Below are 23,101 nucleotides of genomic sequence, written 5' to 3'. Positions count from 1 at the left end.
ATAATTATTTAGATTACAATAATATTTATTTTAATATCATATAATCCTATTATACAACAAGTCACATTTATGCATATAGTGCTGTACACAATAAAGATTAAAATACATCTTTACTGTAATAAGCAGAAAAAAAAGGATTATCAATACTGCAACATTAGAACTGTAGTTATTTGGTTCAAAATTTTATTTTCAACTAAAAAGTTTTAGACAAAATAGAATAAATTCAATAAACAATTGTGTTTAATAAACAAATGTGCTGCAAAAACATTTCACAGATATTTTTGAATCTCTGCTTTCATTTCAACAAAAAATTTAAGTACTGTATTGAGATCTGGTGACTGTGGAGGCCATCTGAGTATAGTGGAGGTGATGAGATGATCTGACAGAGATGGACATAGGTCAACAACAATATTTAGATAAGATGTGGTGTTTAAACAATGCCCAATTGGTACAAATGGGTCCAAAGTGTGCCAAAAAAGAAACTCTCTCACACCATTAGACCAGCAGACTCATTGCACCTTTTTCCAGTTTTCTATTGTCAAGGTTTGGAGAGCATGTCTAAATTATAGCCTCGATCTCCTGTTCTTGTGGTCTTCTGCTGCTGCAGACTTATCTGCTTCAAGGTTTGATGTGTTGTGCTCTCAGAGATGCTCTTCTGCATAGCTCAGAAGTGTTTATTTGAGTTACTATTGCCTTTCTATCAGCTTGCCCCAGTCTGGCCGTTCTCCTCTGACCTCTTGTATCAACAAGGCACTGAAATATACCGCTCACTGCATATTTTCTCTTTTTTGGACAATTCTCTGGTAGAGATCCTAGTAGAGCAGCAGTTTGTGAAATACTCAGGCCAGCCCATCTGGCACCACCATGCCACGTTTAAACAGCTCGATTTAAACTCCAGCAGATTGTTTTGACCATCTCTACATAACTAAATGCATTGAGTGGCTGCTGTGTGATTGGCTGATATTAGATATATTTGAACATTTAACGAAAATTTAAACAGGTGTACATAAGAACGTGGTCGGTGACTTGGCATTCATATTGAGCTCTATTGTGCATGCAAGATATTCAAAATAGTGAATTTTTACAAGCCACAAACATGTGACATGTTAAACGGGTCAAAGTATGCGCTGGCAGCAGCCATGCCTTCACTGTTTAATGATATGTGCATGGTTAAAAGATCACTGCGAGTTCCTTTGCAGGGAAGAGTTTTGACAGTCAGGCATGATTGGAAATAGAAATGTGTGACACTTACACTCCCAATTGGCAGAATTTATTCCACATGTAGGGGGAGACATATCATGCAATACAGCCAGAGAGACCCAATTATTTTAGCTCGGTGTATGTGTGTGCGCGTGTCGCCGAACAAGAAAATGACAAGACCGCAAGATGCTCACAGCTCACCATGCCAGAAATGAAATCACAGTTAATGACTGCTCATAAAATGTACAATCATTTCAAAAGATTACATTATAAGAATGCAACCATGCATAGAGATATACTCGGAAAGACCCATTGCTCGTATTGTGTTTGGAAATCTATTAAATGTGATGCACAGAGGCAGCAGTGCTTCCGAAACTGATGTTTTTATCCAACAAATTGAAGCAGACAGCCAAGCAATTCACAGAGAAACAAAATAGACAGTTTCATACATTCAATAAAAAAAAAAATGTTTTGGGACAGAACTCAAAAATCAGAAATACTTATCCATGTGTATACAAGTTACCTTATTAATTTAGGTGTCACAAATTTAACATCATCACCAAAACATACAGTACATTTTGCAAATGCATTAAGCATTTCACAAGTCAAACATAGGCCTAGATTTTAGAGACAGTAGCAATCTGTCTCTCAAAGACAAAAAGGCACTTCCCCGATATCGCCCCCACGTCTACAATTTCATAAATCATACTTTCTGTCATTATAAAATTCCTACGCTCCTCAATTCCACTCTGCAGGGAGTCAGTTCATCTTCTTCCCAAGGATGGATCGCTTCCCGTCGAGAGGAATGGGGTCTGGCAAGCGCACAGAAGAATAGGGGCGGAAAGGAAGGCAGCCCCCACAGACATCTAAGCTGTACCTTGCCTGAGGAGGGCTTAAATTCTGTGGTTTTCTGTGCATATGCAAGATAGGAGACTAACACAACCAGAAACTCCTGCTCAGGCCGAGTCAATGAGCGGGCCACAAACTTAAAAGGCTTTGAGAAGTCTCAGGAAAAGATGCCCACAGGCAAACATGCTGACCTGATCATTATGGGACCACAAGAAGGGAGAGCTGAGTGGCACTGATGAATGACACATCAGAATCGAAAACATTAAAGAGATGGAACAGCACTAAATAGTGTCCATGACTTTTGGAACACATCTTAAGAATGATTTCATTTCCTTCCTGGTCATTTAACATTTACATTTATTCATTTAGCTGACGCTTTTATCCAAAGCGACTTACAATTGCTATATATGTCAGAGGCACAACTCTGGAGCAACTAGGGGTTAAGAGTCTTGCTCAGGGACACATTGGTGTCTCACAGTGGATTCGAACCCGGGTCTCTCACACCAAAGGCATGTGTCTTATCCACTGCGCTTACATCACCCCTTTTAAAGTATTTAAAGTATTTTAGAAACTTGTCATCATTTACTTACCTTCATGGTGGGTTATTCCAAACCCACTTCTGACCAAGAATGTACTGCTTATTTTTTTCATGCAATTACAATAAACAGGCACTAAAGCGTTCAAGCTTCAAAATGGACACAAAGCACTATAAACATGGTCCATATGACTCATTATTATTCACTGAAAATGTTAACATCTGCTCTCTTATCTTGGCACGCTCATGAGAGAACTAACAATGTCCAATCTGGTGAATGAATCAGTTTTGAATCTTTAATGTGGCTGACAAAAACAGTCCCACTGAATCGCTTACAAACCAGAGTAATCAGATTCGGTTGCTGCTGTTAAAAGCTTTCTGGAGATGAAGATTTTCAGTGAATAATGAATTAAATTTCAAATGCCGTTTCTCACATGAAGGATACTTTTATGATGCTTTAGGAGTCCTCTTTGAAGCCTGAAGTCTCTAAATGTAGCCTAAATCTCTATAACTGCGTGGAAATAAACAACCAGTACAGTCTTTCGTGTTTGTTTCGTGTTTCATCGGAAGCCAGAGATACGGTAAGAAATGACATGAGGGAGTGTAAGTTATGGAACTTTAATTGTGGGTGACCCATCCATTGGGAGATTTGACATGGACGGAGTCTCCTTTCAATAACATTTCAAATCAGGAATGAAATCTGATAATAATTCTATTGAATATTTCAGGAAGGTCCAGCTAAAGAGCATGCATGATCTAGAGTAAACAAACAGGCCCACTAGAATTTCCATACAGACTGCAACAGTTGGGTTCCGAAAGTGAAAATTCCATTAATTTTCTCCATATGAAGAATTGTATGCAGTTTTTAAAGCAGCCAGTCTGCATTATATCAATATTTTAAAAATGACTATGTTTAATAGTTAAATTACCCATGATTTTGGAAAGAAATCACAAAACAAGCAAACGGATGAACTCTTAAAATCAATAGTTTTTTAATTTAGCCATTGTTTTTTTTCAATTTTCATTGCCATTTTCAATTAGGTCAGTTGCGATGCTTCATGGGATTGTAGCTACAAAGTCTACACACTCAGCTACACAGTCTTGTACCTTTGTCAAACACTGTTTTACTTCAGATCTAAGTTTGTAATGTTGGGATTCACATCATAACTGTCTGGATTGATTAGTGACTCTTTAACAAAATACTTTTTAAAAATCTCTATAGGGAAAATGAAAGGGATGTCAAAGCTGTTGAAAAAGTGGCCAGACAGTGTTAAACTCTATTGAGGGTTGCATTTCTCCCATTCATGAGTGCCCCTGTTATGCCGTCTCTTATCAGTAGGTAACACCCTAGCAACCACTTACCACAACCTAGCAACACCGTAAAAACCACTCAGATCACCTTATCAATAGAAAAGGACAAATACTGGGCAGGTTTTCCAGCCAACTCTTCTATCACAGCAGTTAGTTCTTCACTGTTTTTAGGCTCTTCTATGCTCCCATCTGGGTAAGGAAGCCACGTCTGTGTTTACATCACAAAGACTGAAGGACTATTTACTCCACCCAACACCAGAGAGGAAAGATAAAGCTGTATTGGGCTGCTGCAGTAAAACACAAGAAGGATGGTGTTATTTTAAGCTCTTCCAGCAATTGGGCTCAAGTGTACTGTCAAGTCTAGCGAATAAAGAGACACACTGACATGGTCCACTGATGTAATGATACAATCTTATTTTATCATTCCCTCTTTCATACCCTCAGCAATAAAAAGGCTAAATAAATTCAGTAAATACAAAAACACACAACACACATTCTGCAGACCCCATCACCTAGTGTGGGCAGCTATTTCCCTTGGTATATATATGAATTGGAAGACTCTGGATGTTTGTGTGCCTGTCTAAAAGACTAGAAACATCAATGTTTTCCACTGCAAAATAGTAGGTGGCGACTTGTCACGAACCAAAAGCCAGATGTTTATTACATTTTTCAGCGTATAACTAGCATAGATGAGTGCAGGTGAAATGAACGTCCATGTTCCACTCCATTTCTTTGGGTTTGTTGCCCCCCTATTCCTGCGCCAGCACAAAATATCAGGTTTCCAAGGCTACACAGCATGCCTGCTAATCATGGCTGTTCGGTCCCTTTATCCCAGCCAAAAAAACACTTTCCACCTTTGTTTAAATGTCCAGGTAGCCATGATTTCTGAAACTGGGAAACACCACATGCCATGTCCATGAAGGAGCCAATCACAAATCTTTAAAAAGCAACATTTTACACAACAAAGAAATGAAAATTCTGTGATAACTGCGACATTCCAAACCTGTCTGACTTTCATTCTTCACACAAAGATGAAACATAAATATCCTTAAGTCAATCATGTAGAATGTTGTACTGTCCAGTTTACAGAATAAGTCGTCATACGGCTTTGGAAAGACATAAGTGAGTATAAATAACGACATAATTTATTTCTTGGTGTACTAACTCTTTTATGCAAGGCTTGCTGTCCAGCGACATCCAGGTGGGACGACTCTTTTTATCTTCTCCAAATGACATTCTGAGTAACTATGAGAAAGGTACAAGGAAGCACATAACCCCCGTGAGAGACAGGGAGGCAACATGTAATCTACAACATCTGTGAAAGGGGTAACATCGAATACTCCTAAGGCTTCAAACACAAAACAAGGAGAGAGAGAATAGGGGCTTACAGTCACAGAACACACCCTGGAGAGTAAAGAGTTTTGGAGAACTCAATGAGTGTGTGAGCAGCTGTTCCTTTCGGGGCAGTATGGTGAGACTGTTGGTACTAAACTGTCAAACACAAGCCTGTCTGTCCACTAGGCTTCCCTCTAACTTCCCCTCGGCTCGTCTCGACACGGCTAACACTGATCAAAGCCCTGAGGAGGGAGAGGCAGGGGAGAAGGGGGTGGTGTAGCCTCCCGGGACCCCAAATAATAAGCCTGACTGTTTACCTTACAAGCGCACCATAAATTCTAGGTCTAAGAAAGCAGGTTTCTGTATCCATCCCCTCCACAGAGAGAAAAAAAGAGAGAGAGAGAGAGAGAGTCCTGTTGTGAATTATCTGCTGAGTATGGAGAAGGCCACATGAGGTGTTTACTGAAGTCTATTTTTCATGGCGTTGAAGAAAATGTAAATATTCAAAATGTTTATTCATCACTGTTTGACTTAATCTGGGTCTAATTAGGACTAAAATGTAACGCTAAAGATATTTTAAGGTCCATATTTCAAAGGAGATCCTATTTCAAGTGTCATTATCATAAAGTATTTAAATCTACATAAACTTGAGCTATTTAAACCCTCTTCTTTGAGTTTATCCTGAAGCAAACACTTTGTAGGATCCATTATAAACATGAATAAAGCTGGAGACCTCAGAAGTACTTGGGCTAATAATTCGTCAGCGCGCAAAAACATTTTAGGGTGCATATCGTATACTTCCAAGTGGGTGTTTGGTAGAATCTCCTAAAAGCTGGTGTCATAAGGCAGGATTTATTAGAGGTTAAGTATCCCCCTGTTGCTTTTGCATTTTTTTCAGCAGCCCCTGTAAGACATTTGTCAAAGAAAAAGGGAGAGGGGCTGGAAGTTCAAGCAAACCCACATTTAGTGTACGTCTTGTCATCAAAGACCTTCAGCAGCGAGTTTAGAGTAGTCTCCAAATGAGGTCCGGCTCTTGATTTATAGTCGGTTTTAAGGTTTTGAGAAAATAAATATAGCAGGGGAGATTTTCACCACAGTGTCATCACACGCATACAGCCGGAGAGCCAAATTCGGAGCACACAACCCCTTCAGATCTTCTACAAACACAACAACTCTGTGGCATAAATAAAATCTGTGGCGGCGCACATAGTACAAGTGCTGTAAAGCAAAAGAATGGGGAAAATATTAGCATACATTTGAAGCCATGCATCTTGAGCTGTCCACAGAAGGAAAACAAACTTAAGTCCTTCTATGCAATCTTCCAATCTCTGCGGTTTGACTTCCCACCACAGTAATAAAACACAGTCTTAGAAAGCATCACATAAATAAAAAGTTGAATCAAAGCAATTTAGCTGCAGCTCTGTCATGCAAGAATGCGTGCAATTTACATTTCTGTGATGTGCACGATTAAAAAAAAAAAAAAAACAGGTTAATGTTGTCCTGACGTAAACATGAACCCACCAAAATACTTAAGGAAAACAGTTGGCCAGAACAAAGAAGATTTAACAACTGTTCTCAATAAAGTGCAAATGCTTGCCTGCGATCTAAATACCGTGTAATGATGATTGACTTTCTGCAGCATTTCCCATGCGCTTATCACGTCACAGTAAACTCAGCTTAAACACTTCGGTGAGGGGAGGAAACCAGCAAATATTTTAATTAATTCCTTCCAAGGCTTTCATCAACCGCTACTCCTAAATTCCTCCTTTCAGACCACCAGATGCTTTCATTTCCTCTCTCTCACTGTCCTGTTGTTGGTGTTGTCCAATAATAGTATATATGAACTATAATAACTAGGGAAACGTTGTAACACAGGGTGAATTGTAACACTGTGAGAATAAGTTACAAGGGTTGAAATCATTGTTATACAAGACCACCTCCCTCCTGTGGGGACTGTGTAAAATGTAAAGGGATTTACAAGACAGAAAACTATTTGGAGGGAACTGGTATCTCCTGAATCAGTAGGTTCTCATGTTTGACATATAGCAGCCACAGATTTCATCTACATGTTAGAAAATCCGGAAATATCATGTGTGACCAGATGGGGAGGGTTGTTCTTTCCATGCACTTCTACTGGACTCACAAAGACAGCACAATGTATAAAGCTACGTTTTTTTTTTAACTAAAGCATTAGTTGTTATACATACTATTTTTAATTCATATTAAATGAGGAAGGGGTGATGGACTATAGGGCTTGAAATTTGAATATTATACCACAACTGGAGACGCAATAAATAAAAAACAAACAAAAACACGCAGGCACGCAAGCAAAGGTACAAACATTACAACAAAATATGTGTCTCGTATCCATTAAGACGCAATAAAAAGTGTTTTATTCACTTTCCTTACGAACTAAAGTTGAACTTCTATGATATTCTAGAGTGGTCCAATTACTTTGAGTATTGTGAAAACCCTTAAATTTTCATGAGAATACAATATGCGAGTTAACCAAACCAAAGGATTTAATTGCGTTAATATTCTCGCGCACTGATTAAAGCACGTTGTCAAAGGTAACATATGAAGAGAAATTAAATACAGCGAAGGAAATAAGAAAAACAAACAAATCATGTATTGCTAATAAACATCTTTGTATTTGACTGGTCTCTTTTAGACATGACAACCACTTTTTGTCCCTGCGGCGCTACAGTAGACAAGATCTGCATGCATCAAGTAGCCAAGTCAGTCTGGATCATTCCAGCCTTACTATTCACGATAATTCAAAGATATGTAAGAGTAAATCGCTTCATACCTCTTTTTGGTCTCGGGAAACTTTCGTGTAGATGAAATACGACTTTCTCCACAAAATGCTGAATGTTGCTGTGCTCCGGTCCGCGGACAAACACCATCCAGTCGTGCGTAAAACCTTCCACGGTGGGTTTCTTTCGGACCTGGGCACGGTGACCGAGTTCCAGTTTCACCTGAACGGCACCCTAAAACACCCAAATGTTCACTCTATAATCATGTCGCCAGTTATTTATTAGTAAAAGCAAACAATCTGAGTACGCGCGTCTTAAAACCACAGCACAAATGCAAAATAATTGTCAATGGTCGAATCATGTTTCTGGTATGTTATAAATACTAAAAACGGAGCATTTTGTCAGATTTCTGAACATTTGTTATTGGATGCCCTCCTTTTGTTTGAAATCTTTCAAGCGCATCACTTTTGCAGACATGCACTAATGCCTAGTTCTACTGTACTTGAGTATTCCGATGGAAATATGGCTGGAAAAGCCTCATATGCGTCTAATCGCCTTTCCAAACCAGTCGAGAACGAGCACGGGCGCTGGAGATCCAAAACATGGCACCGATATAGCAGGTAAAGCCCTACTCACCGAACTGGCCATTGCTGAGGCCACGGGATAATGCTATTTCATGGAGAATTTGGTTTAAATAACGACACCGAGAACTGTAGACGCCCGATGGCGGACATGGTCTTTTAATTGAGCTCTCAGAGTTTTCAAAGGCTGAGGAGTAAAGTGAGACGCATGCGCGTGAATGTCAGCGCGTGCAGTCCAGTCGCAGTCTGTGCGGCGCACGAGACGAGCCAATGGCAGCGCGAGCGAGTGAAGAGCCTACATTAACCCGTTTAAAACCACTTTTTTTAGTGCTCAACAACACAGTTATTTATTGCTTGCACTATATTAAACATGTCAGATTAGTCTCCTGTTGTTGTTTTTTAATCTTACAAAGCCTACATTTTCTATATGTGCTTGTATGACACAGTTATGCTTTTATACTGTTTAACAATTCATGTTGCTGTGGGCTAATTAGTCTCAGCATTTTTAAATAAAATGTTAGTGAGTGAATCATAAATAGAATATATAGACTAATATATACTTAATATGGCCTGTTGGTTTACACTGGATTCACTGAAAAAGGTAGTAATTTTAACAGAAAAGTTAAAATGCTACAGTTAAACCTGTTAATTGATTAGCTGTAATTTTACAATGTTCAGTAAAAAAAAAGATATATATATATATATATATATATATATATGTATGTATGTATATATATATATATATATATACACACACACACACACATACACACACACACATGATGTATGTGTGTTTACAATAATTTACATTAAATTTAAAAAAATATTATGACATTTATTTGAAAAAAAAAAGCATAAAGAAAGAAAAGAAGGAAGAAACACATCAATCTATGAAAGAGCGTTAAAAGGGTAAAAAATCGCATTAAATCTGAGTCCCACAATGCACTTTAAATACATAAATTGCATGATATATGTACGCAGTTAAAATGTCAAGAAATAATTACGCTGACTTCAGATTAACGTATCGCCTTTACAGTATGTTTGGTCCTCCACGCGCGCCGTAGAAGCATGTTGCCAGTTGGAGAGTTTCGCGAAAAAAAGTTAGCAAAAAAGTGCATCTGAACGCCAACAGAATGTAGGAATTCTCTGGGTTAGAAATAATAGCATGTATGTCACATCAGCCTTCATGTTTATGGGATGCCAGCACTGTGATTCAGTAACAGAACGGTGAAACTGACAGCTGCTCGTATAAACACGAGTTTTCCTAAATGCATGTTAGGTATTGAACAACATCCGGCAGGTTGCTAAGCTTACAACAATACTGAGGTGTCGGATGGTGATACCATGATATTGGTACTGAAATGATTACTATTCTAATATGATGCTTACGTGATACACCAACTTAGAAAATACATTAGTACGTGTCCAGAAACCGTGGCGCAAGGCCATTGTATTAGTACCATAGTATCATTACAAAACTGACGTATTATACCAGCTAACTTAGTCTAGCCAGTCAAACTCAGCATCACTTAAACAATGATGCATTATTGTGGACACACAAGCAGTGCAGAGCAAGCAGTAAAGAGCCGAAGCCTTTGTGCATGTGGACAAGTAGCCATAGGCTGGAAATCCCTGGAATATTTTCAATTCTCTGCTATGCTGACAAAAGAGTGTGTAAAAATGATATGATAAAACAAACAGCTAGTTTGTCAATATGATTACACAAACCTCACTCTTACAAGAATGATGTAAAAAGATGAAAATGTGAGTCAAACATGACTCAACATATAACATTTCACAGCATTTTCTTTATGCGTTGTCTGCCACCTGTCATTACTGAATGCAAATAAATCTCAAGTTTAAACTGATAGATAAATAAATACATTTCTAAATATCACTCTTTTGCAAAAAACAACAATTTGCAACAAAGAAATCCACTCTTACTGTGAACTTGTAGCATTTAGGCTTGTAATGTTTTGACATAAACTGTCTTAAGTCAATGAATTTCAAATCTTACCTGATTTGCCCAAGCCACTCTTTGCTGTCAGTAGCTACTGCTGTAGTAAAACTGTCACAGTGTATGGAAGCACAGCAGGTATTTCATCACACACACGCAGCGCTTGCCTGTCAGATATCGGTCCCAGGAGGGGTGGGGCAGCATTTTAAAGCTTGCATTGTCTGTGTTTCTCCCATGTGCCGTGCTATAAACCTGAATCTCCAGTGGCCATCAGCCAGTGTCAGTCAAATCAACGGCTGGTAATCCCATTACCCTACACTTGGAGTCCATATGAGACAACATATGAGATGGCAGAGTCGGCGGTCCGCAACTGGACAGGCATTGAAGCTTTGGCAAAAGTCACTTGTGAATAATGCATCCCATTGATGTGGTTGCCAGTGCCATCTGTCAGATGGTTGTTTAGAGTTTAGATGCGAGCAGCAGACTATGTCTTGGGCTTTTATTTAATTTCACTTTAGATTACATCAGTTTGAAGTGGTGTTGGGTTATTCTGAAGGCGGTTTTTGTCCCGTTGCACCTGTTTGGCGTGTTTGATGATCCCATGACACCTGTGATCTGAGTGATAAGGCACTAACATGAGGTGGACGCACAGCTGTTTTTGAACAGATGATGTCAGTTTGCATGTCAGTTTCTTCATTTCAGGAAATGAGGGTTGAGTCTAAAAATGTGAAGTAAAGTTCCCGTGACCTCATTTGCGGTTGCATGCCACACATTTTAGAAATCCTGCTCTTTCCAAATCTTTTTTGAATCTTAATGTCATTGTTTTTTTTTTTTGTTTTTTTTTACACTACACTTCCGTTTAAAAGTTTGGGGTCAGCAAGATGTTTGAAAGAAATGAATGCCTTTTTTAAGTACGAATGCATTAAATTGATGATCATAAGTGGCATTTATGATGCTGCAGTGAAACGATTTTCAAATAAATGCAGTTATTCTGAACTTTCTATTCATCAAAGGTTTCATGAATAGTTTCATCATGTTTTTGATATTGTTATTAGTAAGTAATGTTTCTTGAGCAGCGTATTAGGAATGATTTCTGAAAGATCATGTGACACTGAAAATAATGGCTTCTAGAAACCATCAGACAAATTATTTATTTATTAATAATTTAAATACATTCAAATAGAAAGCTGTTATTCAAAATTGTAATTATATGTCACAATATTACTGTTTTTTTCTGTATTTTTATTAAATAAATAAAGCCTTTGTGAGCATAAGAGACTTATTAAAAAAAGGAGTCTTACAGACTCCAAATGTCTGTACAGTTCAATGAAAAGAAAATGATGTAGAAACTATTTTAACCTAGAAATTGCTAGTAAATGTATAAATAACACATTAAATTAAGCCTAAAATTTGAAAGTAAGAAAACTGAAATAGTCCAGGGGCCTGTTTCATAAATCAAGTTTACCAAATAAGCCAGGCTTATTTCAGTTAGTCTGACTTATTTTGAACCGAATCAACTGACAACAATAAGTCTGACTTATTGAAATAAACCTGTCTTATTTAGTAAACTTGTTTTATGAAACAGCTCCCAGTTATTTATATTTATTTACAACTTAAAAAAAAAAAAAAAACATTTTACAGCGTACTGTACTTTTTTACATTGCTAGTACACATTCCTGGTTTTATTGTATGCCATTTATCAGAAATGATTATTCTGAAGAAATGTTTGGCTTCCTATTTTGTTTTTCAAAATGGCTACAGCTCTTACCTTTTCAACACCTATTTTTCTGCATCTCGTCATCTTGAGACAATTGTTCCAAGATCCAATCAAATCCTCTAAGATAAGATTGACTTTGAGTACTTTATTTTTTGCAATCGAGTATGCCTCATTTTGTAAGTAAACAGGGCTGGGAATCAGTTTTTAAGTTGATTAAATTACCAATTCCATATGATGTTTGTTTTTAGTATGGGGCATCATTTGTGATTTCTGGAGATGACGGAGACTTTGAAGACTTTGAATTCAACAAAAAGCTTATCTATCTCACAAAATGTGTCAGTCTTGAAGAAATCCATTCCTGTTGATGTGTAAATTTGATTAATTATTTTGTTTAGTTTGCTCAAGGCATGTGAAAATCCAGATTTTCTGCCTGTTCAGTAAGGAACAGCATTTTTTTGGCTTGTTTATTCCAGGCTGTGAGGACGCTGGTTACTGCAGTGCTGAAAGAGAAAGACCAAAATTAAAGCATTTGTCAGACCACAGCTAAAGTAAGTTCCTGTGATCGTGTATATGAAGGTTATATCACAGTTAGGACACATAGTTAAAATTAAACGGCTGCACCTTTAGTACTTCTATGTCAATTCTACTTTGACAAATAAAATTAATAAATTTAATTTAAATTAAATTTATGCATTTAGAAAACACTTTTATCCAAAGCAACTTAACAGTGCATTCAGGCTATCATGTGTTCCCAGGGAATCGAACCCCCAACCTTGCACTTGATAAAGCAATGCTCTACCACTTGAGCTACAGGAACACTACACTAATAAGAGTGTTTCATCCAGTCACTCAATGACTAAACAGGCAGTGGTTTGTGTATAAAGGCTTCCAAGGCACAACAGTGATCTGAAACAATTTCAAGGGAACTTTAAACATAACCAAGCTTAATGCTTATTTCTTGGTAGAAATTAAGTCAGAAGTTAATAAAAATAATTTATTCCAGTGATGCACCGAGTTGAATTAAAAAAATAAATAAATAAAGCTTACTTCAAAATGTATGTAATCGATAAATGAATCTTTATTTAATAATCAACACTCAAATCTGACAACCAGCAATCAAACTGAGTTGCAAATTAACATTTAAATACCCATAGGGCAGTTTTTATATTCACTTTTCAATTATATGTTTCTAGACATGGTTTCAAAAGTAACAAAGTGCATTGCGATTTTTGGATGGTAAGAAATCCAGAAAATGTTTAGTGAAGTCATGTACAGTCGTGGCCAAAAGTTTTGAGAATTACATAAATATTAGTTTTCAAAAAGTTTGCTGCTAAACTGCTTTTAGATCTTTGTTTCAGTTGTTTCTGTGATGTACTGAAATATAATTACACGCACTTCATACGTTTCAAAGGCTTTTATCGACAATTACATGACATTTATGCAAAGAGTCAGTATTTGCAGTGTTGGCCCTTCTTTTTCAGGACCTCTGCAATTCTACTGGGCATGCTCTCAATCCAGCCTGATCTCACAATCATAACGTACATATTTAGACGTAAATTAATACTGTCCAATACGTATGTGCCTTTACGTATTTAGTTTCGTTTACGTATTATCTGTACGTAATTACAGGTTCGATACGTATCTAAATTTACGTAAAAACAACCTCAAATACGTACAGATAGAACGTATTCTCTGACCAGTCAGTTATCCATAGAAATTTGCTCATGAAGCTGCTTTTCAATGCGTATCAGATTTTTTTTTTTTTATATTTATGTATATTTTCCCTTTTTATAATTATTTTTATAAATGTAAGATCCCTAAACCCCATCCGAACCTTAACCTACCCATTTTATAAAGAATGTTAAAAGAAAAAAACATAATAAAACACAATTTTAGCAAAAATATAAAATTAAAACGTTATTTTGAGCCACTAACGTTAATCCTACACCTAAACCTACCCATAACCATTTCTAAAAACTACATAACGTTACTGTTATAAATAAACAAATAACAGACACGCAAATGTAACGTTAATCTTTTATTTTTTGCGAAAATATCAAAAGTGGTACCAAAAGTAGTTCAAATGATAATGAGTTCCAGTCGCAGTCCTTTCTGGAGGTAAGTTTTTATAGGGTACAGAGCAGAATTTAATTTATTAATCCGTGAAATTATGTATCTGTCTTCTCTCCGTGAAGGCGCGCTGGCTTTCAAATGTCTATCAACTGAAACACGGCATGTCGCAATCTGTGACGAATTAGGTTAGAACCAATGAGATTTCGATATCAGTGCCGTAAACCATGTCGTAACGTATACTTGGCGCACTGGCGCTATTTTAAAATTCGAATCATAACGAGCGCGGGCATTGACTGTGACGGTCGCTGTTGCTGAGAATGAAGATGAAGATCGATTGATAAAGAGCTGAATTTGGATATGTTCCTTGCAAACACCTGGATTCTAAAGATATGGAGTACAGCAAACAAATAAAATGGATGTGATGTTTTATGCTGTGCTTTTGTCTATCTATGGTTGTATTGTCAGTCATTGGATAGCAGAAAATATTATGTAATCCCCCGAAAAGGAGTTTGCAGCATTAAGTAGATGAGTAAACTGCTTTCAATAAAAACATGTATTGATATGACCATTAAATACAACAGATTTAAATCATTAAAGCCACGATTTTAATATTAATACATGGTAATTCATATACATTCACACTTTACGTTAGGTTATTTGACCACAAGTTCTCAATGGGAATAAGATCTGGGGAGTTTCCAGGCCATGGACCCAAAATTTCAACATTCTGGTCCCCGAGCCACTTAGTTATCACTTTTGCCTTATGACACGGTGCTCCATCATGCTGGAAAATGCATTGATCTTCACCAAACTGTTGTTGGATTGTTGGAAGAAGTTGCTGTTGGAGGCTGTTTTGTTACCATTCTTTATTCATGGCTGTGTTTTTGGGCAGAATTGTGAGTGAGCCCACTCCCTTGGATGAGAACCAACCCCACACATGAATGGTGTCAGGATGCTTTACTGTTGGCATGACACAGGACTGATGGTAGCGCTCACCTTTTCTTCTCCGGACAAGCCTTTTTCCAGATGCCCCAAACAATCGGAAAGGGGCTTCATCGGAGAATATGACATTGCCCCAGTCCTCAGCAGTCCATTCACTATACTTTCTGCAGAAGATCAATCTGTCCCTGATGTTTTTTTTGGAGAGAAGTGGCTTCTTTGCTGCCCTTCTTGACACCAGGCCATCTTCCAAAAGTCTTGGCCTCACTGTGCGTGCAGATGCGCTCACACCTGCCTGCTGCCATTCCTGAGCAAGCTCTGCACTGGTGGCACTCCGATCCCACAGCTGAATCCTCTTTAGGAGACAATCCTGGGGCTTGCTGGACTTTCTTGGACGCCCTGAAGCCTTCTTTACAAGAATTGAACCTCTTTCCTTGAAGTTCTTGATGATCCTATAAATTGTTGATTTAGGTGCAATCTTAGTAGCCACAATATCCTTGCCTGTGAAGCCATTTTTATGCAACGCAATGATGGCTGCACGCGTTTCTTTGCAGGTCACCATGGTTAACAATGGAAGAACAATGATTTCAAGCATCACCCTCCTTTTAACATGTCAAGTCTGCCATTCTAACCCAATCAGCCTGACATAATGATCTCCAGCCTTGTGCTCGTCAACATTCTCACCTGAGTTAACAAGACGATTACTGAAATGATCTCAGCAGGTCCTTTATTGACAGCAATGAAATGCAGTGGAAAGGTTTTTTGGGGATTAAGTTAAGTTCTGGAGTATATGCAAATTGCTAATATAAAAACTTAAGCAGCAACTTTTCCAATTTCCAATATTTATGTAATTCTCAAAACTTTTGGCCACGACTGTACATGTAAATGTGGGCTGTGATGTGTTGGCTTTTGTATATCTGAAATCCAACTTTTTTTTTTTTGCAGATTTCTTTCAATAAAAGAGTACAGACGTTTTGAGTTCGGAAAGTTGCAGTAAAATATGAAATGTGTGCCGTTTAGTTTTTCCAGAGAGTTGATGCTACTTTTCCAACTGCACTATCATTCTCACTTCTATATTTTAGCTCATGTAGAATGTTTTGCATGTTGAACATGTGTTTTATATGAGCAGGGCCAAGTGCTGGAGTGTCTGTGGGAGCAGTGACAGTGCTGGTGTCCGCTCGGCCCGCTGTGACGCTCTGGTGCTACTCGTAGATGTGCTCAAAACCACCCTTAACCTCCTACCCTCGGCACGATATGCTTCTGTCACGCACCTGGCTCTCACAGACTAATGCAGGTCCTTATCCCTTGTCATGCCCAAATGAAAAACCTCCATGTGAGCTGCATGGGCTGGTAAACTGACTTAATTATCTTGTTTCTTTAACACATTTAAGTCCATGTTATAGTGTCAAAGGTTGCTCTAAATGCATTTTCAAATGGGATTTGTTTTGTGAAACCGTGGCACACCCTTCACACCCTGTCAAGCCTTGATGGGACCATATCAGCATCCTCAGGCACTGACCTCTCCCTTATTTAACTCTGGAATTAGTCTTTGTTTAAATTGAAAACATTAGAGCATCAAGTGATGCGTACTTTTGATGTTAACATACTGTCTTCAATCCCAATTCAGTATGCAAAGAAAACCACTGCATTTATATTTCCCAGAAGAGTTTTAATATGTGGCTCTGTACATTCATACAGTACATATACAGTGCACAGTATATTTGTGAAAAACACACCAGAAAATGGGGTTCGCTGTTAAACTGAAACATAAACAGCACAGACAAACAAATAGGTATTTTTGGTTTCAATGGTGTTTTAAAGCATTTATGCATTCATACTCTTCACACTGACGCCTCATACTGTATATTTGAAGTCGTAAAAGTACTTAATTGTAGGTGATCATTATGTTAATCACATGGAGGTGGGCAAGTTGTCAACAACTGAATCTCTGGTTTAGTAGATGTGATGCAAATTTCAACAGAAGAGGATTTTTAAAAGTAACCATTGTGTTCCCAATAAACGATTTTGAAATGATAAAAGAAGCAGTTTTCTTCATGTGTTCCCATACAGTACTTTTCAATAGTTTGGGGCCGTTGATTATTAATAAAAAAAAAGAAAATAATTAAAATACTTTTTTTTTTTGCTTTTCAATGCTGATTTTATTCTGATCAAGAATACAGTTAAAAAGGGATATTGTGAAATATTATTACAATTTACAATTACACGTTTTCTTTTTTAATATATTTAAAAATGTAATTTATTCCACTGATGACAAAGCTGATTTTTCAGCATCATTACTCCAGTCTTCAGTGTCACATGAAACCATTCTAATATGCTGATTTGGTGCTCAGAAATCATGTATTATTATTATTATTATTATTATTATTATCAATGTTAATAAATGCTGATTAATATTTTTGAGGAATACATGTACTTTGATACATTTGTTGATACAGGAATCTTTAATGAATAGAAAGTTCCAAAGAACAACATTTATATAAAACAGAAATCTTTTTTTATTTATTTATTTAGAAAAAAATAATCTTAAACTACTTATTTAGTTTTAGTTTTAAATAACTAAAACCTGGCTCTCACCATTAACATAGCCATGGAAGCTGATATGATGTTGAAAAAAGAAAGGAAAAAAAGTTTTTACTGTCACTTTGGTCATGGAAATGCATCCTTCTTGAATAAAGGTATTAATTTCCAAAAAAAAAACATACTGACCACAAACTTAGTGTATTTGTGACTTGCTGTTAGATATCAGTTGCAGGTGATATTTCTAATTAAAATCAAGTGTATATTCTCAATGCAGTTTAAATCAAATCAAAGTTTGGGGATACACTGCCATATAAATGGCCACAAAAAAAAAACTTTTTGATTTCACCTGCTCTTTAAAACAGTTGTTTTGTAAAGATACGTCTGTGCCTGTCTGACCCAGTTACAGTATATTAGTCTTTCAGTTGTTTGGCACTAGGAACAAGCTGCTTTGTTAAATTGGCCAATTAATTGATTAATATGATACTTTTTTGTGTAAATCTAACAGACCCCATCCATCTGATGCTTTTAAAACATGCTAAAATTAAACCTAACCCTAAAGCACAAACAAACACAGATGCTTTTATTGGATGATTGCTACTGTATCGCGTTTTTAGAGGATTACCTTAGTTATCTGCCCACACACTTCCTTTTTTCCTTTGAGTTGGACTCTTGGATAAAGATAAGAAACAGACTGAGGGTGCACATCTGCATATTCAGAATTTAAAAAAAAAAAAAAACATCTGAAATGCAGCCTGCTCCATCAGTCAGCTCATGTGTCTCCAGCACACACACACACACACACACACGGCTGCTGCTGTCACGGAGCAGCTACCCACACAATATACCCTTTCATCATACAGACCTGAGTCTTAAAGGAAGAGTTCACCCAAAAATAAACATTCTGTCATTATTTACCCACCCCCATGTCATTTCAAACCTGCATGCTGTTTTTCTTCCGTGGAACACAGAAGTAGATATTTTTGATATATCGCTATGCACCTTTTGCTTTACAACAGCAGTTCATAGTGACCGGAGGCTGTAAAGCTCCATAAATGACAAAAAACACATAAAGCACCCGCAAAATAATCAATATGACTTTACTAGATTCCAGAAGCCGTATAGCACATAAGCCTCATGTATAACTTTATGCAGTTTTTAAAAAATCTTGCATCACTTTGAACTGCTGCTGTATGGCAGAATTTGTGTAATGATTACAAATACCTACTTTTTTGTTCCATGTAAATAATGAAAGAATGTTATCGTTTTGGGTATTTATGTTTATATATATATATATATATATATATATATATATATATATATATGCTTTATGTAGTTTTCTTATAATAATAGTATCTTTTTATTTTTTTATTTGAATTAATTATTTGAGTATTGAAACCTTTGTTACTTTGTGCAATCCATGTTTATGTTTTTTATAGTAAAAGGTATTTTTTACCAAAGGAAGTCGGGTATCCATAACAAAAGGGACTGATTTAGGGGTTCTTGTGTCAATAACCACAGCATTATTATATTTTTCAACCTTTTATTTTGCTTTTATTGATAAGAGAACATAGAGAAGATGTGAAATATTAACAACTGCTTTAACAATTGATTTGCCTGTGTGAGAACCGAGCAGCTTTCAACATTATGTAGATTTCATTTAGAGCTCATTAAGCACTAATGCCACATTTATTTCCAGCATGGGCTGTTTCATGCACATTGTCCCAAATAATCCAGCAATAATTTGGTACAGTGCATAAGTTGATTGAAAACTGGAGCATTATGGCTTTGCTTTGCACAGTCTATACAAGGCTCACGAAAGAGCCTAGATGAAAGCTGGTAAGATGAATTTCCTGTCACTGTGGAGTTATGTTTTCCCTCCTGGTAAAATATACAGTAATCAAACCCATAGGAGCTGAGAACCATACAGTCAGACTTGAGAGAGCCGGGAAGGAGGGATGAAAGAAAACACAGCACATGTTGTCACGCAGAGGTGATTTATAATGTATGAGAAACACTCCACCTGTATTCTTGTTCAGGAATGAGAGCTTTTTTATCTTGCATATGTCATTGGCTTCTTTTTTTAAGTAGCATACTACTAGTATATTTCTGCTGTATATAGTATGTAAACTGTACAAAGTATGATTTTAAGAACAAAATTACCTCTTATATTGGCTAAAATGTGCAATATTTAACTAGAACACAATGCATCCTACAAATGTAATGCTTTGACTTGACCTTTTTTTTGTTTTTTTTTAAGTCCCTGTATTAACATCAAAAAGTCCTTTTAACATCATTATATATTGCTTATTTGTTCAGATTGCTAATATCTAAGACATTATTTTGCAATATTGAGTAAAAAAAAAAATCTGATCAAGTTTTCAGTAGTACACTTTCATTCTATTGCAAACATTACCACATACTCAAATACAGCCTGTCTTTCAATAAACAGATGTGATGCTTTATGTCATTTAAAAAAATGAAAGCATTTGTTAAATTGGATCTTACTTGTTGAATATATGCAATTATTTTTGTTTCGAAATCGAGCGGTTTCATTTTGTCTGAACAGATTGTATTCGCTTCAGTGATGGATTATGGTTTTTCTCGGGTAGTATCTGATGATGTTGACTGTTTTGTTTCTTGCCTGGGCAGGAATGTTCGAGGGCTGATCAAAGTGGTCGGGAGGTTGCTACAGATCCAGGCAAGTCAGTGGGATAACGGAGCAGGCTTCACCTGTCCATATTCAATTAGGTGAGTGCCTTTTCCAAGTGCAACAGCTGCTGCCAGGTATTTTTTTTTTTTTTTTCAAAACTCTCACCCTTGCCCATGTCTAGTCATGTTGTATTTTAAACATACAAAATGATTTGCTATGTGAAACAGAATATGATGTAACGCTACTCTTTTAAATATATGTGATTGTCTAATTTCTTATGTTGAACTACTACCATTAGAAAATTTGGGGTTTGTAAGATTTTATAAAATGTTTTATTTCATCAATTATTTAGTTTCACCAAGGCTTTGTGAATTTATTTAATCGACACACAATAAAATATTAATATTGTGAGCTATTATAATTAATTAAATTTACTGTTTTCCAATGCAATATATTATAAAATGTAATTTAATCCTGTTTTGCTCAAGAAACATTTCTTATCACAGTTAAAAACAGTTATGCTGCTCAATTTTTTTTCTTGTAACCAGGATAATTTTTTTTAGGATTCCTTAATGAACAGAAAGTTCAAAATAACATCTTTTAAATAAAACAGGAATTTTGTAACATTAAGAAATGTCTTTTCTGTCACTTTTGATCAATTTAATACATCCTTCCTGAATAAAGGTAATAATATATTTTTTTATCTTTCTGAACGGTATAATGTATCTATCCCAACAAGGTTATGTGAACCTTCAAGAAACCAAGGTTTTGTTCACATTTGAAGATTTATAGAACCAGTTTGCACTTTCTGACCATTTTTTACAGGTTCCATTATGCATGTGTTTTTGTTTGTTTGTGTGAATTAATCCTGGTTTATATGACCTCTCATGATGGGTTACTTTATAATGAATCAAATGACTCTGCGTGTCATTTTTCTCTTTCTCTGTCGAGTTCCTCCCTGGTGTGAAGATGAATGGGTGGAGGGCTCTGTGCTGGCCTGGGATTGGTGCTTGGCCTTTAGCACTGAGGGAGGGCTTGAGGATTAATGGAGATGCCCACTGGTGCTCATTGTGTCCGTCTGCTCGATGGCTCCTCTGCAATCTGCTCCGGGGTCACAAAGCCACTTACTGTAGATATCCAACAGAAGCAGAGTGGTTTGGGGTGGGGTTGTGTAGGGATTCTAGAAGAATAAACCAACTCAGAAAAAAGACAGAGATGAAAAGCTCAAACTAAAATATTTTTTATTAGTCTTGGGCACATTATTCCCTACAGGTGCCTACTATTCTTTTATGCTCACCAAGGCTGCATTTATTTGATCAAACAGTAAAAACAGTATTACTGTGAAATATTATTACAATATAAAGATTGTAACTCATCCCTGCAATGGCTGATTACTCCTTTAGTGTCACATGATCCTTCAGAAATCATTCTAATATGCTGATTTGGGATTTGGTACTTATAAAATTACAATATTATCAGTGTTGACAGTTGTGCTGCTTAATTTTGTGTACATTTTTTCAGGATTTTTGATGAAGAGAAAGTTCAAAAGAACAGCATTTATTTTAAGGATTTTTTTTTTTTACATGTAAAAAGTATTTACTGTCACTTTTGATAAATTTGATGCATCCTTATTGAATCAAAGTATTCATTTCTTTAATGAAAAAGTTAAAAAAGAAAAAGAACAACAGTGTATAATCTTTTTTTCTTTTCTTTTTTTGACTGAAGCTCAGTATAACAAAATCAGATGCTATTTCAGTAATAATCTGGGAGGCTGAGAGCATTTTTGACCAACTCATTAAAATGACTGAAAAAAATAGCCATTTGTTTGTGAATCGAAATGCACATACATTACTGTATTTGATATGTTGACATTTTTCTTTGATTTTGTCCAGCAAAGGCACAAAAGAAGCATGGGTTGTCTATTATTTTTTTATTCCTTCCCCTTCGGAGTGCAAACTCACAACTCAGGAAAATATAATAAATCAACTCAAATACTCAAATGTAATTCACTATGGTGCTGTATATTCAGTCCAACTTCTGTAGACTCAAACATTCAAATTATCCTTGACTCCCTGATAATGCGATGGCTGCACCAGTTGTTAACATGGTTAAAGAGCCTCGCTCTAAACTTTCAGTTCAGATAAGTGAGATGGAGGTCAATGTGTCAGCCAGCCATTGTCTGTCTGCTGAAAACCGCCTGTGATGGATGAACCCTGATAATGTGATGGCTGCACCAGTTGGCCGGGGAACAAGAAGAGATAGATGAACAAATGTTTGAACTGTAGGATGTCTGTGGAGGGAGTGGAGAGCTTTGGTGCAGCTCTAACATCTGGCTGGAGGTGACCCAGATCATACATTTAAGTGCTTAAAGACTGTTTACCATGTAGAGGATCTTCTAGGTAGCTTTATAAAATATGTTCCTGTCTGACCCAGTCCCAAATGCACACACAAACACCATGATAAGTGATTTGGATGAGTTCATTAATCTTGGATGAAAGAGAATGTGTGTTTGTTAATAAAAGGGCCTTCATTTGTATGTTAGCATTAAGGATAGACATTAATCACCAGCATAGAATTTAGAGGGAAAGACATCCAAGCAAAAACTGCAATAAGGAGGCTGTTGCATTAAAGCAATAGTTGAAAATTGGCACAAAATT

At 36.6% G+C, this 23,101-nt stretch overlaps 1 protein-coding gene and 1 pseudogene across 1 annotated transcript in view; one reads left to right on the top strand and one right to left on the bottom strand.

Moving 5' to 3' along the window:
• Positions 1 to 8,811, bottom strand: part of LOC132116999 (protein AF-9-like) — a 48,059-nt gene extending 39,248 nt beyond the window's left edge. Inside the window, exons 1-2 of the mRNA XM_059525975.1 lie at positions 8,623 to 8,811; positions 8,040 to 8,220 (exon numbers count right to left, since the gene is read on the bottom strand). Of these exons, the coding sequence (XP_059381958.1) occupies positions 8,040 to 8,220; positions 8,623 to 8,634 (193 nt within the window). The 5' untranslated portion in view covers positions 8,635 to 8,811. The remainder of the gene's footprint in view (positions 1 to 8,039; positions 8,221 to 8,622) is intronic.
• Positions 8,812 to 12,405: 3,594 nt separating this feature from the next.
• The window catches only part of LOC132128599 (focadhesin-like), a 40,382-nt pseudogene continuing 29,686 nt past the window's right edge, over positions 12,406 to 23,101 (top strand).

The sequence above is a fragment of the Carassius carassius genome, chromosome 3, assembly GCF_963082965.1.
Source record: "Carassius carassius chromosome 3, fCarCar2.1, whole genome shotgun sequence".
Taxonomy (NCBI): domain Eukaryota; kingdom Metazoa; phylum Chordata; class Actinopteri; order Cypriniformes; family Cyprinidae; genus Carassius; species Carassius carassius.
This window is presented reverse-complemented; position numbering and strand designations above follow the sequence as displayed.